This window comes from Ciconia boyciana, chromosome 22 (genome assembly GCF_034638445.1).
Source record: "Ciconia boyciana chromosome 22, ASM3463844v1, whole genome shotgun sequence".
Taxonomy (NCBI): Eukaryota; Metazoa; Chordata; class Aves; order Ciconiiformes; family Ciconiidae; genus Ciconia; species Ciconia boyciana.
The window spans coordinates 4,415,309-4,429,723 of record NC_132955.1 but is presented as its reverse complement, the minus strand read 5'-3'; the positions used below and the strand labels follow the sequence as shown (position 1 = coordinate 4,429,723).

Genomic DNA, 14,415 nt, shown 5'->3' with positions numbered 1-14,415 from the left:
ATAGGATTTTGCCCCATCCTATAAATTATTAGCTGTTGCTGCTCTCAGACAAGGTAAAAGATTTCTGCGTTTCTCCAAGAGCACGATTCCAGTGGTCCGTTCTTTAAAGACTGCCTAAATAGCAAGAAACTGGAGGGAAAAAACACAGCACAAGATTTACACAGTTCTGCCATTGAATTCTCCAGCTTCGAAATAAGCTGAAACATTTTGCTCCAAGATGGAGAGCTGAGCTACCAGTGTGAAACAAAGTATTAAAAATCCTCTGTATGTTTTGGGGTTTTTTAACTGAGTGTAGAAAATGAATTAGGTGGCTTTGGGGAATAATGGCAGGGTCTTTCCCAGTGTGATTAACTGACTATATTTTGGTAATTTGGCCTTTCTGATCCCATTGTAGCCCTGATGGTAAAATGTCAGAATAAATGCGGCATTAGTTAGATCCCGTAGGGAAGGTCAGATCAAAGCGCAGAATATTCAATTGTTTTCAGAGCTGCTTGGTTTCATTAGTGAAACTAATTACATCAAAATGTGGGTTTGCTCTTCACTCAGTATGTCATAATACTGATTTCCTGGGTGGGGATATTGGTTTGTTAGAGTTTGTCTGCTTCTGCAGTATTAACTTGAAGTTGTGATTCCTACTGATTTTCAGCTCTTCTCTCTGCAGGCATTTGATTTAACAGAACAGAGATATGTAGCTGTGAAAATACACCAGTTAAATAAAAACTGGAGAGATGAGAAGAAAGAAAACTATCACAAGTAAGTAAGGCTGTAAAGCAGCCATGTTTCCAAACTCCTCCTGTATTTGATTATCCAGTGCCTGTGAACAGCCTGCCATTTTTTTCATATGTTTTGCCACATTTCAAAAGCCACTCTCTGTCCCAGTAGCTACTTGCAAAAGTTATGGTCAGGTTAGAAATGTTTTAAACCTGTGCGCACACATGCACAGTTTTATATAAGCACTACGGCACAAGGTTTTAAAGCACCAGTAGTGCTCTATGAAGAAAGCGTTAAAGTGGCTTCTCTCTGAAATGTCTGAGCTCTGCTCTTGTGGGAAATAGTTGTTTGTGCCCATCTTCCAGGTGCACACCTGCATTATGCTTTCTGAAAGCCTTCCCCTTCCCTTTGTTTCCTAGAATACTTAATCCTTTCACAAATGATTAGGACTATACGTATGTCATGGCCTAGAAGGGAGGTACAGGAAGCCTTTTGGTGTTGGTCACATTTGCTCCCTAATGCCATGGATTAGATAAGCTCCGCAGAACGGCAGCCAAGCCTTCTCGACAGAGCTTCAAAAATAAAGCTGTGATCTTAATTCCCCAACAAGTCACTGGGACAAACTAAGCTGAATTTAAAGCCTGGAAGTTGGGCTGTTGAGCATCATGGAAGTTTTCTAGAACTTGCTGACTTTTGTATTCAGCTATCTTGGATCCCTTAACGATTTATTATGAGGTTATTCTATTTTGGCAAGCAGTACCATTAATCAAGATTGGTTATTTTGTAGTATTGCCAGCGTTTGAGATGCACTTAGATGATTCTGTGGCTCTCAACAACTGTTCTGTGCAGTTCCTTGTTAGTTTGCCTTTTCTTAAAGCTGTCTGAATAACGTGCATGGGTTTGATTGAAGTTGGACTGCTGTGTGGTACATCTGGGTTCGCTATCTGCAGAACTTAGAATTAAATCACTTGTATGACTAATGCTCAGACTTTCCTATTTTCAGACATGCGTGTAGGGAGTACAGAATTCACAAAGAACTGGATCATCCTCGAATAGTTAAGCTATATGACTACTTTTCACTGGATACTGACTCGTAAGTTATGTTGCTGTGTCCTTCGACTTGGTTTGACCCATTCACTACAGACAAAGTATTTGGTCTCTTAAAACTTTCCAGGAGAGTCCAGAGAATGTCCACACCAATGTTACAGACTGTACTGCAGAGATATGAAACTGAGGCAGTTTCAACATACATTGGTTTTCTAGAGACAGTAGCTCACAAAGCAGTATGCCGTATTATGTCAGATGTGGTGCTTTACTAGTAAATCGTACTCCTTGTTGGCCTGGGCAAATGCCCCAGCTGATAACAGCTTTCCGCTTCTCGATCTAGCACTTAATGGGGGACCTCTGACATTTGTACTATTGAGCATTGAGGACTGTGCTCCTGGTAGCTTATTTTTAGAAGGGGATTAATAGGCTGGAGGACTCTTAATATATTGACCAAATAGGTGAGTCTTACAGACAAGCAATAACAAAGTGTTCTGGTTTCTATCAGGTGCCTTAATTACAACAACTACTGTTTTGCCTTCAGGTTTTGTACAGTGTTAGAATACTGTGAGGGAAATGATCTGGACTTCTACCTGAAACAGCACAAGTTAATGTCGGAGAAAGAGGCGCGATCCATTATCATGCAGATTGTGAATGCTTTAAAATACTTAAACGAAATCAAACCTCCCATCATACACTATGACCTTAAACCAGGTATGCTGTGCTGCTAGCTGACGTGCTTAAGGATGCTAACTAAAGGTAATGGGTTATAAGTAACATGGGGAAGTTTACTTTGGTCAGACAGCAAAAAGGAGACAGGGCTGTCTGGGAAAACTAACTTGCAACCAGAAAAAAACTAAAATGCATAGAACATGCTGTGAAAAGGGTGTTGTCTCCCAGAATTGCAACATAAAACAAGGAAGTACCATTCCAGAAAAAGTAGCCTCCTTGTTCAGAATGAGCCCTTGAACCACCAAGTGTCTGTGTTTGGTTTCTTAATGTCCTGCTTGTATTCTGCTGTTGAGAGCTTCTGTTACTGCTTCATAAAGGTTCCCATAACTACGCGTGTGTTTCATGTTCCCGTTCTTCTGGCTTATTATTTCTGTAATCATCTGCCTGAAAATTTGGTAGCAGAAGCTAACTTGGAAGTGTTTGTTTTTTCATATCACATGGCAGCTCACAAAGCTGAGGACATACAGTCAAACTGTGTTTGCTCAGGTCTGCCTTTGAATTCAGTAACATCTGCCATGTAGAAGGTCCTCTCCAAATGTTGTTGCAGATTTCCCTTTACCATTGGGCAGAGTCACGAGGGGAAAAATGGAATTCCTCTTTTTTGGGGTGATGCGTATTGGCTACATAGCTTTTTTCCTAGTCCAGTAAAATTCAGCCACCTCTTCGGGCAGTTATCCCTGGCTTGTCTCCCTATACTGGTGGCACTTCATCAGCATTGTGTAACTGGTATGTAATGTGGTTTATTGCATCAGCATGAGGAATCTGTACAGGAGGTGGTGCTGTTGCACTAGTTTCTTCCTGTTTCTTCCCCCAGCTGCCGACTGTTCTCATGTTGTCTGAGCACGCTGCAGAGCTCTGCCTACAGTTGTCTAAAGCTGTGATTCATCCACTGCCATCGCGCACGATTCTGCTGCTTTATTGTAGGCTTTGAGAAAAACAGTGATGATCTGACTTCTTGATCCTTGATGGATTTGTAAAAGACTCTTGCCTAAGCAGTAATTGCCCTTTTTGAGCTTAGAAAGCCACTGGGGAGGACTGCCAGGAAGGAGAGAGATTCTGTCTTGTTGAGAGGCGAGGGCAAGTCAGGACTTCTGGGCAGAATGAGTCATAAGTGTGCATGTGTACTTCTTTCCTTAATCCTCCTTTTTGACCTGCCCTTCCAACGGGACCTTTGGGAGGGGTCAAAACAGCATGGGCATCAAGCTTGTTTGGCTAATAGGGCTCAGAATCTGGAAGCTCCAAGTAATGTTGGGCCACTGAGTCATTCAAGGCTGGGCAGATCAGTTCTAGCACTTGGTGGGAACTGAGTTGTCTCTGGAGCTCAGGATATTAAGTGTTAAAACATCTACCCCACGCTGCTGCAGCTCACTGTGTAGGTTCCTTGTCCTCTTGTGCAGAATGCCAGAGTTCAATGCAATTTTATTCTTGTTTTTTTCCTGCTAGATGTGTATCCTAAAGGGCTGTTTCCTTCCTCTGTCTAGGTAACATTCTTCTAGTCAATGGTACTGCATGTGGGGAGATAAAAATCACAGATTTTGGACTTTCCAAAATCATGGATGATGACAGCTACAACTCTGTTGATGGCATGGAACTGACATCGCAGGGGGCTGGTACTTACTGGTAAGCGTCGCCTGGGGTATTTGCAAGTTACAGATCGAGAACAGTTTATAAACCTCTTTGGATCTATATCAGCTCTGTATGTGCTGCCATTGTCTATGACAGCTTGAGACACTGGAGGTTTGAGACCCTGGAAACTGCTTTTGTTGTCACACAAGCTCCTTTTGAGGCTAGTAGCTTTTTACTTTTCCGTAGGTTAGTGTTTATACATTTGAAAATCATCTCTTATCCAAAGGGCCTGGTGAGATAGGGAGCTGCTGAGATAGTGAGCTCTGGAGTGGAGCTTGGCTGCTGTTTCATAGTCCATAATGGCACTTGTCTGACAGTTTAAGCAAGGAGGAGGAGAATACCATGCCTGTTTGGAAACTCAGGTACATCAGGGAGATAGAAAGAGTATTATACTGAAATGAGGAGGTGCAAATCTATAGTTAGCTCTTACAAAAGATGTAAATCTCACAGTGCTGTCTATAGCCAGAGCTTCACTTTCAAGTGTCACGCGAAAGATGTTTTCAGCAATACTTTATCCTCAGTGCCAAGTGTTGTCACTGCATCACCTGTGGCTGAGAGCAAGACCTATGGTGAGTGCCACTGAATGGGATTCTTAGATATTACCCAAGCTGCAGACTGTCGCTATGGTCAACAGTTGTACAGGAACATTTGTTAAGGCGTTCTGTATTGTACAGTTTTGTTCTGTTCCTAAAAATGAAACTAGCTGTAGTTTGAGCGAGGCTGAGTGTCTCTAACTAGGACATGGCATCTGGGGTAGTATTTCTAGAAATATGTATTTTGGCTGTGTGTTTCTGTTGTGGAATTGTTGGTCAAGCCCTTTTAACAACAAATACCAGTTCTGAAGAGAAAAGAAAATGGGATTATTTTATGTGCTCTGGTGAAAAGAAACTGACTGTGCTGACTAGCTCAGACCATGAGTATCTGGAGAGTCCTTGGCGTCACTGTTCCCAGAAGGGGTACGCATTGGTGATCTTGGCCCAAAGATGCACAGGAATGAAATTGGGTCCCTTGAGTCCCAAGCCAATATCTGATCACAGAAGCTTGTTCCTTCTGTTCTAAAGAAAATGAAAGTGTTTAGAGATGCTGCTCATAACCTGTTGTCACTTCCTTCTGATCAGGTATTTGCCACCAGAATGTTTTGTGGTTGGGAAAGAACCTCCAAAGATTTCAAATAAAGTTGATGTCTGGTCAGTGGGAGTCATCTTCTACCAGTGTCTCTATGGCAGAAAGGTAAGAAGGCATTCAACTCCTTTCTTAGTGGTGATTCCCAAACCTTTTGGGAGGCAGCCCTGGCTTCTGCTTCCTTCTCCCCAGGCTTAGAAGGTGCTCCTGCCTTGTCTCCTTGCCATCAGTTCCAAGGCAGAGTCCATGCTAATGAAGTGGGGAGAATTTACTAGGTGGTGTTCTGCTCTACATGGCAGTTCCTTCAGAAGCAATGTTCTGCAGAACATCTCTTTCCACTCGGCATGTTCCCACTGAGGCCATTATGGGCAGGACAAGTGTATCGTTCAGGGCCAGACACCTGAGGTTCTTGGTCTGGCATTGTTTTGTGATGCTTTCAATGCACGAAGTCTTTGTCGAGCCTGATACTGCTTGGTGGCTGCAAGTGTTTTAGGAAAAAAAAGTAAGTACAAAGACCCACCCTAGAAGTTTTTAGGATGGCTTTTGGAAGGGAATAGTCTGGATCAGGAAAAGATTATTTGTCCTGAGAAAAGGTAATTTGTTTTATGACAACAGAAGAAATAGGTTGGAGCAGGAAAAGGATTCCATCAACTCTTGTTTCCATGAGTCGTTGGTAACCAGGTGTTGTGAAAGCCTAGGCTGACAAACACACTGTGTTGCTTAGCGTTGTCAGTCAGCCAAATGGTGGAACCAGCCCAGCAAAGATTGAGGTGGGTGAATCTCTTGTCAGCTTAGATAGATGAAGGCCCTCTTGCACATGCTGAAGCTCACCTACAAGGCCTGGAAGCAGGTGGAGATCCCTCCTGAGCTGGAGACACCCCAGACACATTTCAGCTTGGTCCCTTTTGTTCAGTTTAAGCACGGGAGCAATGTGTCCTGCTCGTCTGCCTGGAATCTGCACCACCTCCACAGCATTCGTGGGCTTCTTGCCTGGAAAAATGCTGATGTCAAGTGATGATAAACAGTAGCGTTACAGGATTTTTAAGGCCGGTCACCAGCCTTTAACAACTGTCTTCCTTTTTTTTTTTTTTGGTAGCCCTTCGGTCACAACCAGTCACAACAAGATATTCTACAGGAGAACACAATTCTGAAAGCTACCGAGGTGCAGTTCCCTCCAAAGCCAGTAGTCACGCCAGAAGCAAAGGTAAATCTTCCGCAGCGAGTCTGATCGCACTGTGTATGTCAGTCAGCAATCGGCCCTGGCAGTTCCGTGCTCTTGGTTTCCCTAAAACCAGCAGCAGTTCTTTGTTGAATGCTTGCCTCTGGCAGAGCGGTCAGTGTCTTTGCATTGTTGTAGTTGTCAGGCTGAGGATGGAACAGAGTGCAGTGTGTGCCCCTGCCTGTGCTTTCTCCTGATAAAAGATGAGCTTCTTGTGTAGGAGCTGGGCTGTCTCTGTGGTCACTGGGGAAGGAATTTCAGCGCTGGGGTTGTCAGATTGGCCTCGCTCCCAAAGAAAGCTTCCTGTTTCTGTCCGTCTACTAATTCTTGTTTTGCCTTTGGGGTATCTGCAGGCATTTATCAGACGTTGTTTGGCCTACCGAAAGGAGGATCGGATAGATGTCCAGCAGCTGGCCTGTGACCCATACTTGCTGCCTCACATCCGCAAATCTGTATCCACAAGCAGCCCAGCTGGAGCTGCAATTGCATCCACCTCTGGATCATCCAATAACAGCTCTTCAAACTGAGACAGAGTAATAGGCCAAAAACTGCTTGAGAAACCGGCAAAAAGACTTTCAGAAACAGTTTTGGAATAGAGGAATCCGCAAGGGTCTCAAGAAACCTGTACCAGGTGCTTTTTTTTCTCTTGCTTTTTTCCATCCATAGAGCATGACAACATCAACTCTCATCAAGAAAACCTTCGGCATCTAGGCCAAGCCACGTGGATAGGAGATGGCTTGAGGTTTATCCAGTAAATGGCCACAAAAGGGTGGCTGCTCTGAGCAAGGAGGGGAAACTCAAGAAAATACAAAAAGACATGGTTCCATGTACTGTGAACTTCTGAACATGCAGCCTTGGGGAATCCAGGACGCCGTGTGTGCTTCATATGAAGAATGTGGACTTTGGAAAAAGACTGGGCTAGTCCAGTGTTGATATTTAAACATTGTTCTTTTTCTTTTAATAAAGTTTAGGTAACATCTCCTGAAAAGCTCGAAGCACCAAGGTTCAGCTGGGGATGGTATATGACTCTTTGCCCTTTGGAGGGGAAAAAAGTTGATCCTGCCTGTTCATGGCACTAGAGTTAGTGTTTTACCCCTAATTAATTTCAGTTTTTTAAAAATAACAATTTTTTGGAAGAAAACAGTTTTCTGGTCTCAAAGTGAAACCCATATTAGCAGGTTCATGGCTGTGTCCATTCTGCGGATGGTGCAGCTTTCTGCTCCCTTGGGGTGGCCTCTTATGAATAATTCACCTTCTCAGGAGGGCGGTGAAGCCTATAGGAGAACAGGCCTGCGTAGATCTCCTGTGATTAGAGTGGATCACAGCTCAGACTGCCACAAGATTTTCAGCTGCTGCTTCATAGCTCTCACAACGGTTGCACCTTTTTAATTTATTTGAAGTGCTGTTCTTTTTGAAAACACACCCTGACATGTTCACCACGTGCTCTCTGCTCTCGTGAGCATGATATCTGTTGACTCTTGAAAAGGCAGGCAGCGAACGGGAAAGAATCGGAGCACAGCTCAGTTGATCACAGGTGTGATCTGTGCTCACACAGTACTGTACATATCTTGTTCATGTTATAAAAATCTGAAGCTAAAGACTTGTCTGCTCTTCTCAGTTAGGTGACTTGGCAGCAAAGCTTCCTCTCTCCCTTAACGCTTTCCTTTTAAAACTTGCTGACTTTCGTAACTTGCTGCCATCACTGCATCCCATTTCAAATGAGAGGGAATGAGATAATGTTATTGAAGGGAGCAAACACCCTAATTATTATTTTTGTCTCCCTTCTGTAATCTGCCTGGAGGGGTCTTAAGCCTTCAGCTAGAGCCTGCCTGCTGTGAAATGCAAGCCTCTTTATCCCTACTCTGTCCCTTTTTCCCCCCACGTTGAAGGAAAACTGAAAACACACACAAAAAGCACAGCACTTGAACATGTGGCAGCCAGGTTGGAGGGCTCCTAACATGTGGCAGGAGTTCATAGCCAGAAATATTTAAAGATGCAGTGTTCAAGAGCAAGGTTTGTCTCGGGAGGGAGCTGAGCAGTGCAGTACTGCAATTCAGGGTGGTGTTTAAAAAACAAATTGCCCTGTGCACACTTCCTAACCCAATACCCAGACCACCGTGGTGTGGACTATCCTCTGTGCAGCACCTCCAGGATTGTACCCACAGCTCTGGCAGCGCGTGGGCTGTTTGGGGCGCTCAGTACCCAAATGGTGCTCTCGGGGCAAGCAATGTTCTCCATCACGCACTTTCAGAGAGAACTACCACTTGTCTGCCTTATTGTAAGCCATCGTCTGCAAATATTATGCTTAAACCTGATCAGGAACTTTTAGTTAACTGAAAAATGGAGGAGTCTTGGAATTAAGCAATGGACCTGGGAAGTGGAAAACTCTGCCGCTTTGATTTTTATTACTATTTTTGTAGTGACTCTTGGGCTTGTAATTGGATGTATTCACTTGCAGCTGCATTAAGGTGGTCTCTAAACTGTAGTGCTTTAAACAAAGAAAAGAAATACTGCATCTTTAAATCCTCAGCCATAATTTCTTACCTCTTTCCATCCCTGCTGCTCTATTCTAGAAGTTAACTGTTTAGCAAGCAGTGCTTCGACATGTCTATTCAGCCTCTGTCAGGCAAAATCAGGGTTGATGCTTCATCCTGTGTGCTGAAACTGATGATTTGGTGTCTGTCCACATCGCGGAGAATTCTAAAAGGGTTTTTTCTGTTGCGGTCCCGTTGTTTCTTGGACATACAGTGTGTGCTATCTCTGTGGGTGTGATTAGTTTTGTGTCAGATGCATTTATTCCTGCCGTGCGACACCCATCCAGGGGCCTGGGGACAGCGTTGGCCTTTCCCGGGGCTGACAGCAGTGAAGAACCCTGGTAGAATTCTGGCTGTGACACCTTCCTTGTTAATATGGGTTTCACTTCCAATAACAGACTCTATTGCCACACTGTTCATTTACTTAAAGAAAAGTGTATGAAGAATTTGTAACTTAAACCAGGCCAGACTGTTTTGGCTCTGCCCAACAGATGAGACATGGATATTAAAATAAGTTTTAAGAAACTGATTTGCTTGGCTCTTACTGGTTTGCTCCTTGTAGCATTGGCACGAGCTCTTACAGTGGCTGCGCGGAGCTGACGCGCGACAAGATGAGGAAGGATGGAGGAAGGTTGCATTCAACAGCTCAGAGCAGTGAGATCTCTGCAGCGGGAGGGGGAATCGCTCCCTGCACAGGCTATTGCTGAAAATTACTGAGTCTTGTGTAATTGGTGTCATTGATCTTGTGCTGGAATATCAAGACAGACATCTGAGATGGGTTTGTCCCTCATTTCCAATAGAGTAGCAGCTGCCTTAAGAAGCTATATATGTTCAGGACACAAAAACCACCTTTTTTTATGTCTGTTGATGGAAATTGGTGTTGAACTCCCCTGCCCTGGCTGGTTGTGCTGCTGCCCGCCGGCCGCTCCCCAGCCCATGGGTGCCCGAGGCTCCGGTCTCAGTCACCCAGAATAACCGCATTGAGCAGTGACGAGAAACTCAGCTCCTTTAATTTCTTACGGCTGAGTCTTGTCAGCTTTAAAAAAATAGACAATAGAAAATGAAAAAGAACCTTGGCAGCTGAAGATGTCGAGTCTGCTTATATCTGGACTAATAACTGGGGAGTGCCAGTTCACACGCCCAGCTCTTCTGCTGGCGTCTCCCATCCTCTGTGCGGGGCATCCCCAGGCATCCCCACCATGAAGCGGGGCGATACCTACCCACCAGAGCCTGGTTCCTCCAGAGGAAGAGTGCTGGGGATGAGGGTTTCTCTGCAAACCTGACATCACCCTTGCTGCACTTGAAGTTAAAGTCAGCTTTCGGCTGAGCGCGAGTGAAACCGAACACCGAGAGCAGCTCGGCTCCCTCCCCGCTGCTGCAATTGATTATTTTTTGGCCCCCTGTGCCAGTTTTGATGATGCGACACAGATTTGGGCAGGGGGAGGCGGTGGCAGCGTTTCAGCAGCAAATGCACAAGCATCCTGCAGTGGCGGTCAGGCGTCCGGGCCAGGTACCCACCACGCGTGCGTCGCGTGCCCGGGAGCAGGGACGTACGCGGGATTACGCGCTCAGCCCAATGCCAGCAGGAATGAGACTTACCGAGGGGCTGCCTCGCTGGATGCTTCGCCTCCTACGTTAGCGGTTAGGAGTCACGCTATGAAATGAGCTTCCTTCTGCCAAATGGGCCAGTCCCAGTTTATTTTGTGACCTGGCAAACCCTCGACACGAGGTCTGCTACCGCTGCCAGTGTCTCCCTGGGATCTGCTGCCGGAGGATGTTATTTTCTGGGTGCTACGCGAGCCTGGCTCAAGCAGCCTTGACTTAAACCTTCTCGCTCCCAGAGGAGGAGAGAAGATTTGCAGCACACGGAAGCAGGACGCGGCACAGCCCTGACTCCCACCGGCCCCAGAGGTGCCTTTTCTACCAAACACCGATGAATCTTTGCACCGAGACCCTGGATTTCCACCACTGCACGTGGCTGTGCCCACGGCCTCTGCTTCGTCCCGGCCCCGGCATTGCCCTCGGGGGCAGCTGGGTGCCCCGTGGCCATCGCCCTGGGTGGGGGCGAGAGGCCAAGCAAACGCAGAGCCGCGCGGCCTCCCCTCACCACGTTCACACCCAGGAACAGGCGTCTTGGCCACAAGGACGCTATTGTCTGTGCTGGGTGGGGGAGCGGGAGCCGGGACCGGGGCTGAGACACACTCTCATTTCATGCATTAACTGCGTGGGGGCGCGAAGGATGGGAAAAGCCGCTGGCGCGTGCTGTCTGGTGAAGAGCCGTGCGCTGCTGCCAGCGCCGTGTGCTCCTCCATGCTCCTCTTCGCTCCCAGCCCTCATCTTGCCGTGGGACGGGTTGCCGCAGCCTTTCTTCTCCCTCCATCCTTCCGCTGCAGCTCGGTGTTTCTATTGCTCCATTGCTCCTCGTTTCCAAACGCTGGCTGGCTGCTGGGTCAGTGCAGGGGAGGCTTGGTGCTTTGAGATGATCCAGTAAAGCCTAAAAATAGAGGTTAGCCATCACATGCCCCACCGGTGTGGGATGAGCCCCACTAGCCCGCAGGCAGCCCTGGCCTGGAGCTGCTCTCCCATCTGCTATCACTTGGGCTGCAGAGACGGGGCACAGGGGTGCAATGGTCCAGCTGGAGCTGAAAAGGCAGGGATGCTGGGGGGAGCAGCAGGGTGAAGATGGGGAGTCTCGGCCTCGCATGCAGGCCAGATCTCCCATCCCTGCTCAAGCAGCCACGGGGAACGCAGGCGGCAGGTTTATAAGGTGCTTGGCTCTGGTTTGCATTCATGGGAAGAAAAAAAAGAACCAGAGCTCAGCTCAGCCCTGTCCTCTCTTGACCGAAGCCGCTGGCTGCGTGGGAGACACGAGCACGTGCTGGCCAGGGTCTGCGGGACACAGGCTGCCGTGTCTGCAACCTCCTCGCTCTTGGCCTGGCTCAGCTTTGCATCGAGATCAGGGCTCAAAACCCGCTTTGTTCAGCATTGGCTCATCCTGGCTCTTGCTAATCCTGAAAATCCACCGCCTCGCACCCAAACCCAGGACACCGGCCGGGATTGATGCCAAAACCCCACCAGGCTAAAGGGACCGAAAGGAGATGGCGAGGGATGGAGGTGTCTGTGGCTACGAGGTAAGGCAGTGGTGGAGGTGGAAACAAAGCATCTAGGGCCGACTACGTGGCCGCTGGACCACGCTGTTCCTGCTGGAAAGGGCCACGGGACAGGGTGGGAGCTCCGCTCCCCGGTCCCATCCCCGCTTCCGGTGGGAGGAAGATGCTGTTCGGGATGTGCTGTCCTCCGCCGCTCTCCAGCTGCCTTCCCTCCCCGCTCTGCGACCTGGGTCTGCTAACTTGCTCTTGAGTCATGCGGAGAAAGTGTTTTTCTAAAAGGCGAATTTCTTGCAAATGGCTGGAATTCCTCTCTGCCCCTTTCCAGGAGCCCTGGGGAGGAAGGACAGGCAGCAGGCTCGGAGGGCAGCGCTGCTCCCCGGGCAGCCCCCAGCCTCGTCTCGCCCCCGCGGCGGAAGGGCAGGGATCTCGGCGCTGGCCCTCCCAGGGCTGGAGCGCCCTGAAATTCCTCGTGGCAGCTTTGAGCGAGCACATCTGGTTTTAATAAATTATTTGCAGCTTGAACTTGCCTGACTTTTAAGGGCTGCAGAAGAGAGAGCAGTAAAGAGCCCCGAGAGCCGCAGCACAGGGCACCCACAAAGGGACCCCCTTTGAGTGCTGGGAGCCCACAGGGTTGGGGAGCGGGGTCTGGGGCTGACCGAGACCCTGGAGGGACCCCAGCAACTGGCAAAGCGCCATCCGCTCCTTGCAAGAGCCGAGGAGGTGATCGGTTTGGAGGCAGGGAAACGGCCCTTCTTCTTGGCCAGGATCCCTCTACCCGCAGCTGGGTGTCGAGCAAAGCTAGAGCTGATCTTAAATACTGTGTTTCTGCTCTCAGGCAAGGAGCACGGGGAGCAAACTGCAGGGCAGGCGAGGGTGCCTCCCTGACACTCCCCTGCTCGGTGGAGCCCCGGCCACCAGCACTGAGACCCCCTGCCAGCGCTGAACCCATCGGCGCTTGGGAAAACCAAACCCCTGGGAGCATCAGCATCACCCGGGGCACCCGATGGCCACCAACGCGCCTGGGGCCGTGGAGGAGCTGAGCCCCCGCACGGCATCCCCAGGCTCAGCCTCAGAGGGAAGGGTGTAAATGCAAATGCGCTTTGGGGATGAGTCCCCTGCCGTACCCCGGTGCAGGCTGCCCACTGTGCTGAGGGACGCGTCAAGCCCCACGTTCCAGCAAAGGGCCTGCTGACCACCCCTCGCCACCTGCGATGCAGAGCCTGGCAGCGGGCTTTGTGGGGAAGCCCTCTCCATCGCCGGGGCTGGGGCTGCCCTGGCCGTCCCCCGCCTGTCTCCGACGGGTGGAGAGCAACGTGGCCTTCCCCTGCTGCCGCTGCCGGCGCGGGGGAGAGAGGAGCCAGCAGACGCCGAGACGGCCTCTTCCCTCAGCAGTGACCTCAGCGCGGCAGCGCCTGCCAGGTGGGTGTTGATCTTGGCCCGGCCGGTCCCCTTCGGGGGCCAGGATGAGGCCGAGGCGGCGTGGACGGAGGGCTGAGCTCGCAGTGGAGCCTGGCAGGTGCTGCCAGTCCCCGGTGTGCGGGCGGTCCCTGGCTGCGATTGCCACAGCGAGGCGAAGTCCGTGACACCGGCAGGCCCTCAACAGCCACTGCCTGCAGGCAGGGCTTTGCTCTCCAGCACCGCTTTCCTGGAGCCTCTCAGTCCTGCAGAGAGTCACGGGAAGTGGGGGACACCCCTGGAAGAGCACGACTGAGCAGGACATGCAACCTGCCTGCTCAGTACAGTACCCCCGTGTCCTCCCCGCGCTCTAAAACAGACTCTCTGGACCTGCCAGTCCTCAGAGGTGGCTGATGGGTTGGTGCAGATCCTTCCTGCAGAGCATCTGCCCTCAAGCCTGGTGCGACGGATGCTGCTCTTGTGGTCCATAGGTCCCCAAATCCTGTCCTCCAACACCTCTGGCAGGAGCAAATACCAAACGTGCCCCGTATCAGCCCCAAACTCAATAACTCACAGGGTGCCTTGCTGCCATTGAGCACCCCAGCTTCAAATCTGGGTTTTTCTTTCCCATCCCGACTGGCTGGGTCCCACAGCTCGTTAGAAACATTTGTTTTCCAACCTGTGGGAAGCTGAGCATCCCTGATTGACCCATTTTCTGCCAGTGGTCCACACCATGGCAGACCTGCAGCCAAAGGTGGGTGAGTGGCACAGATCCATCTCTGGAAATATTTTCTAAATCCTTCTGCGGGGTGACTTTCACTTGAGCTGGTGCAGTTTCACCCTGTCCCACTGCAGCCCCTCCACTGTGACCAGCCCCGTACGGTATGGTGCTTTGGACAAAAACCAGCATTTATTTTTCCAA

At 49.3% G+C, this 14,415-nt stretch overlaps 1 protein-coding gene across 9 annotated transcripts in view; it reads left to right on the top strand.

Annotated features, from left to right (window-relative positions):
- Positions 1–9,507, top strand: part of TLK2 (tousled like kinase 2) — a 46,013-nt gene extending 36,506 nt beyond the window's left edge. For all 9 annotated transcript variants that reach the window (XM_072886156.1, XM_072886157.1, XM_072886160.1 and 6 more), the window contains 7 exons: positions 662–753; positions 1,715–1,804; positions 2,300–2,469; positions 3,969–4,107; positions 5,232–5,343; positions 6,332–6,439; positions 6,808–9,507. In XM_072886156.1, coding sequence (XP_072742257.1) covers positions 662–753; positions 1,715–1,804; positions 2,300–2,469; positions 3,969–4,107; positions 5,232–5,343; positions 6,332–6,439; positions 6,808–6,981 — 885 coding nt within the window. In that variant the 3' untranslated portion in view covers positions 6,982–9,507. The remainder of the gene's footprint in view (positions 1–661; positions 754–1,714; positions 1,805–2,299; positions 2,470–3,968; positions 4,108–5,231; positions 5,344–6,331; positions 6,440–6,807) is intronic.
- Positions 9,508–14,415: the final 4,908 nt, after the last annotated feature.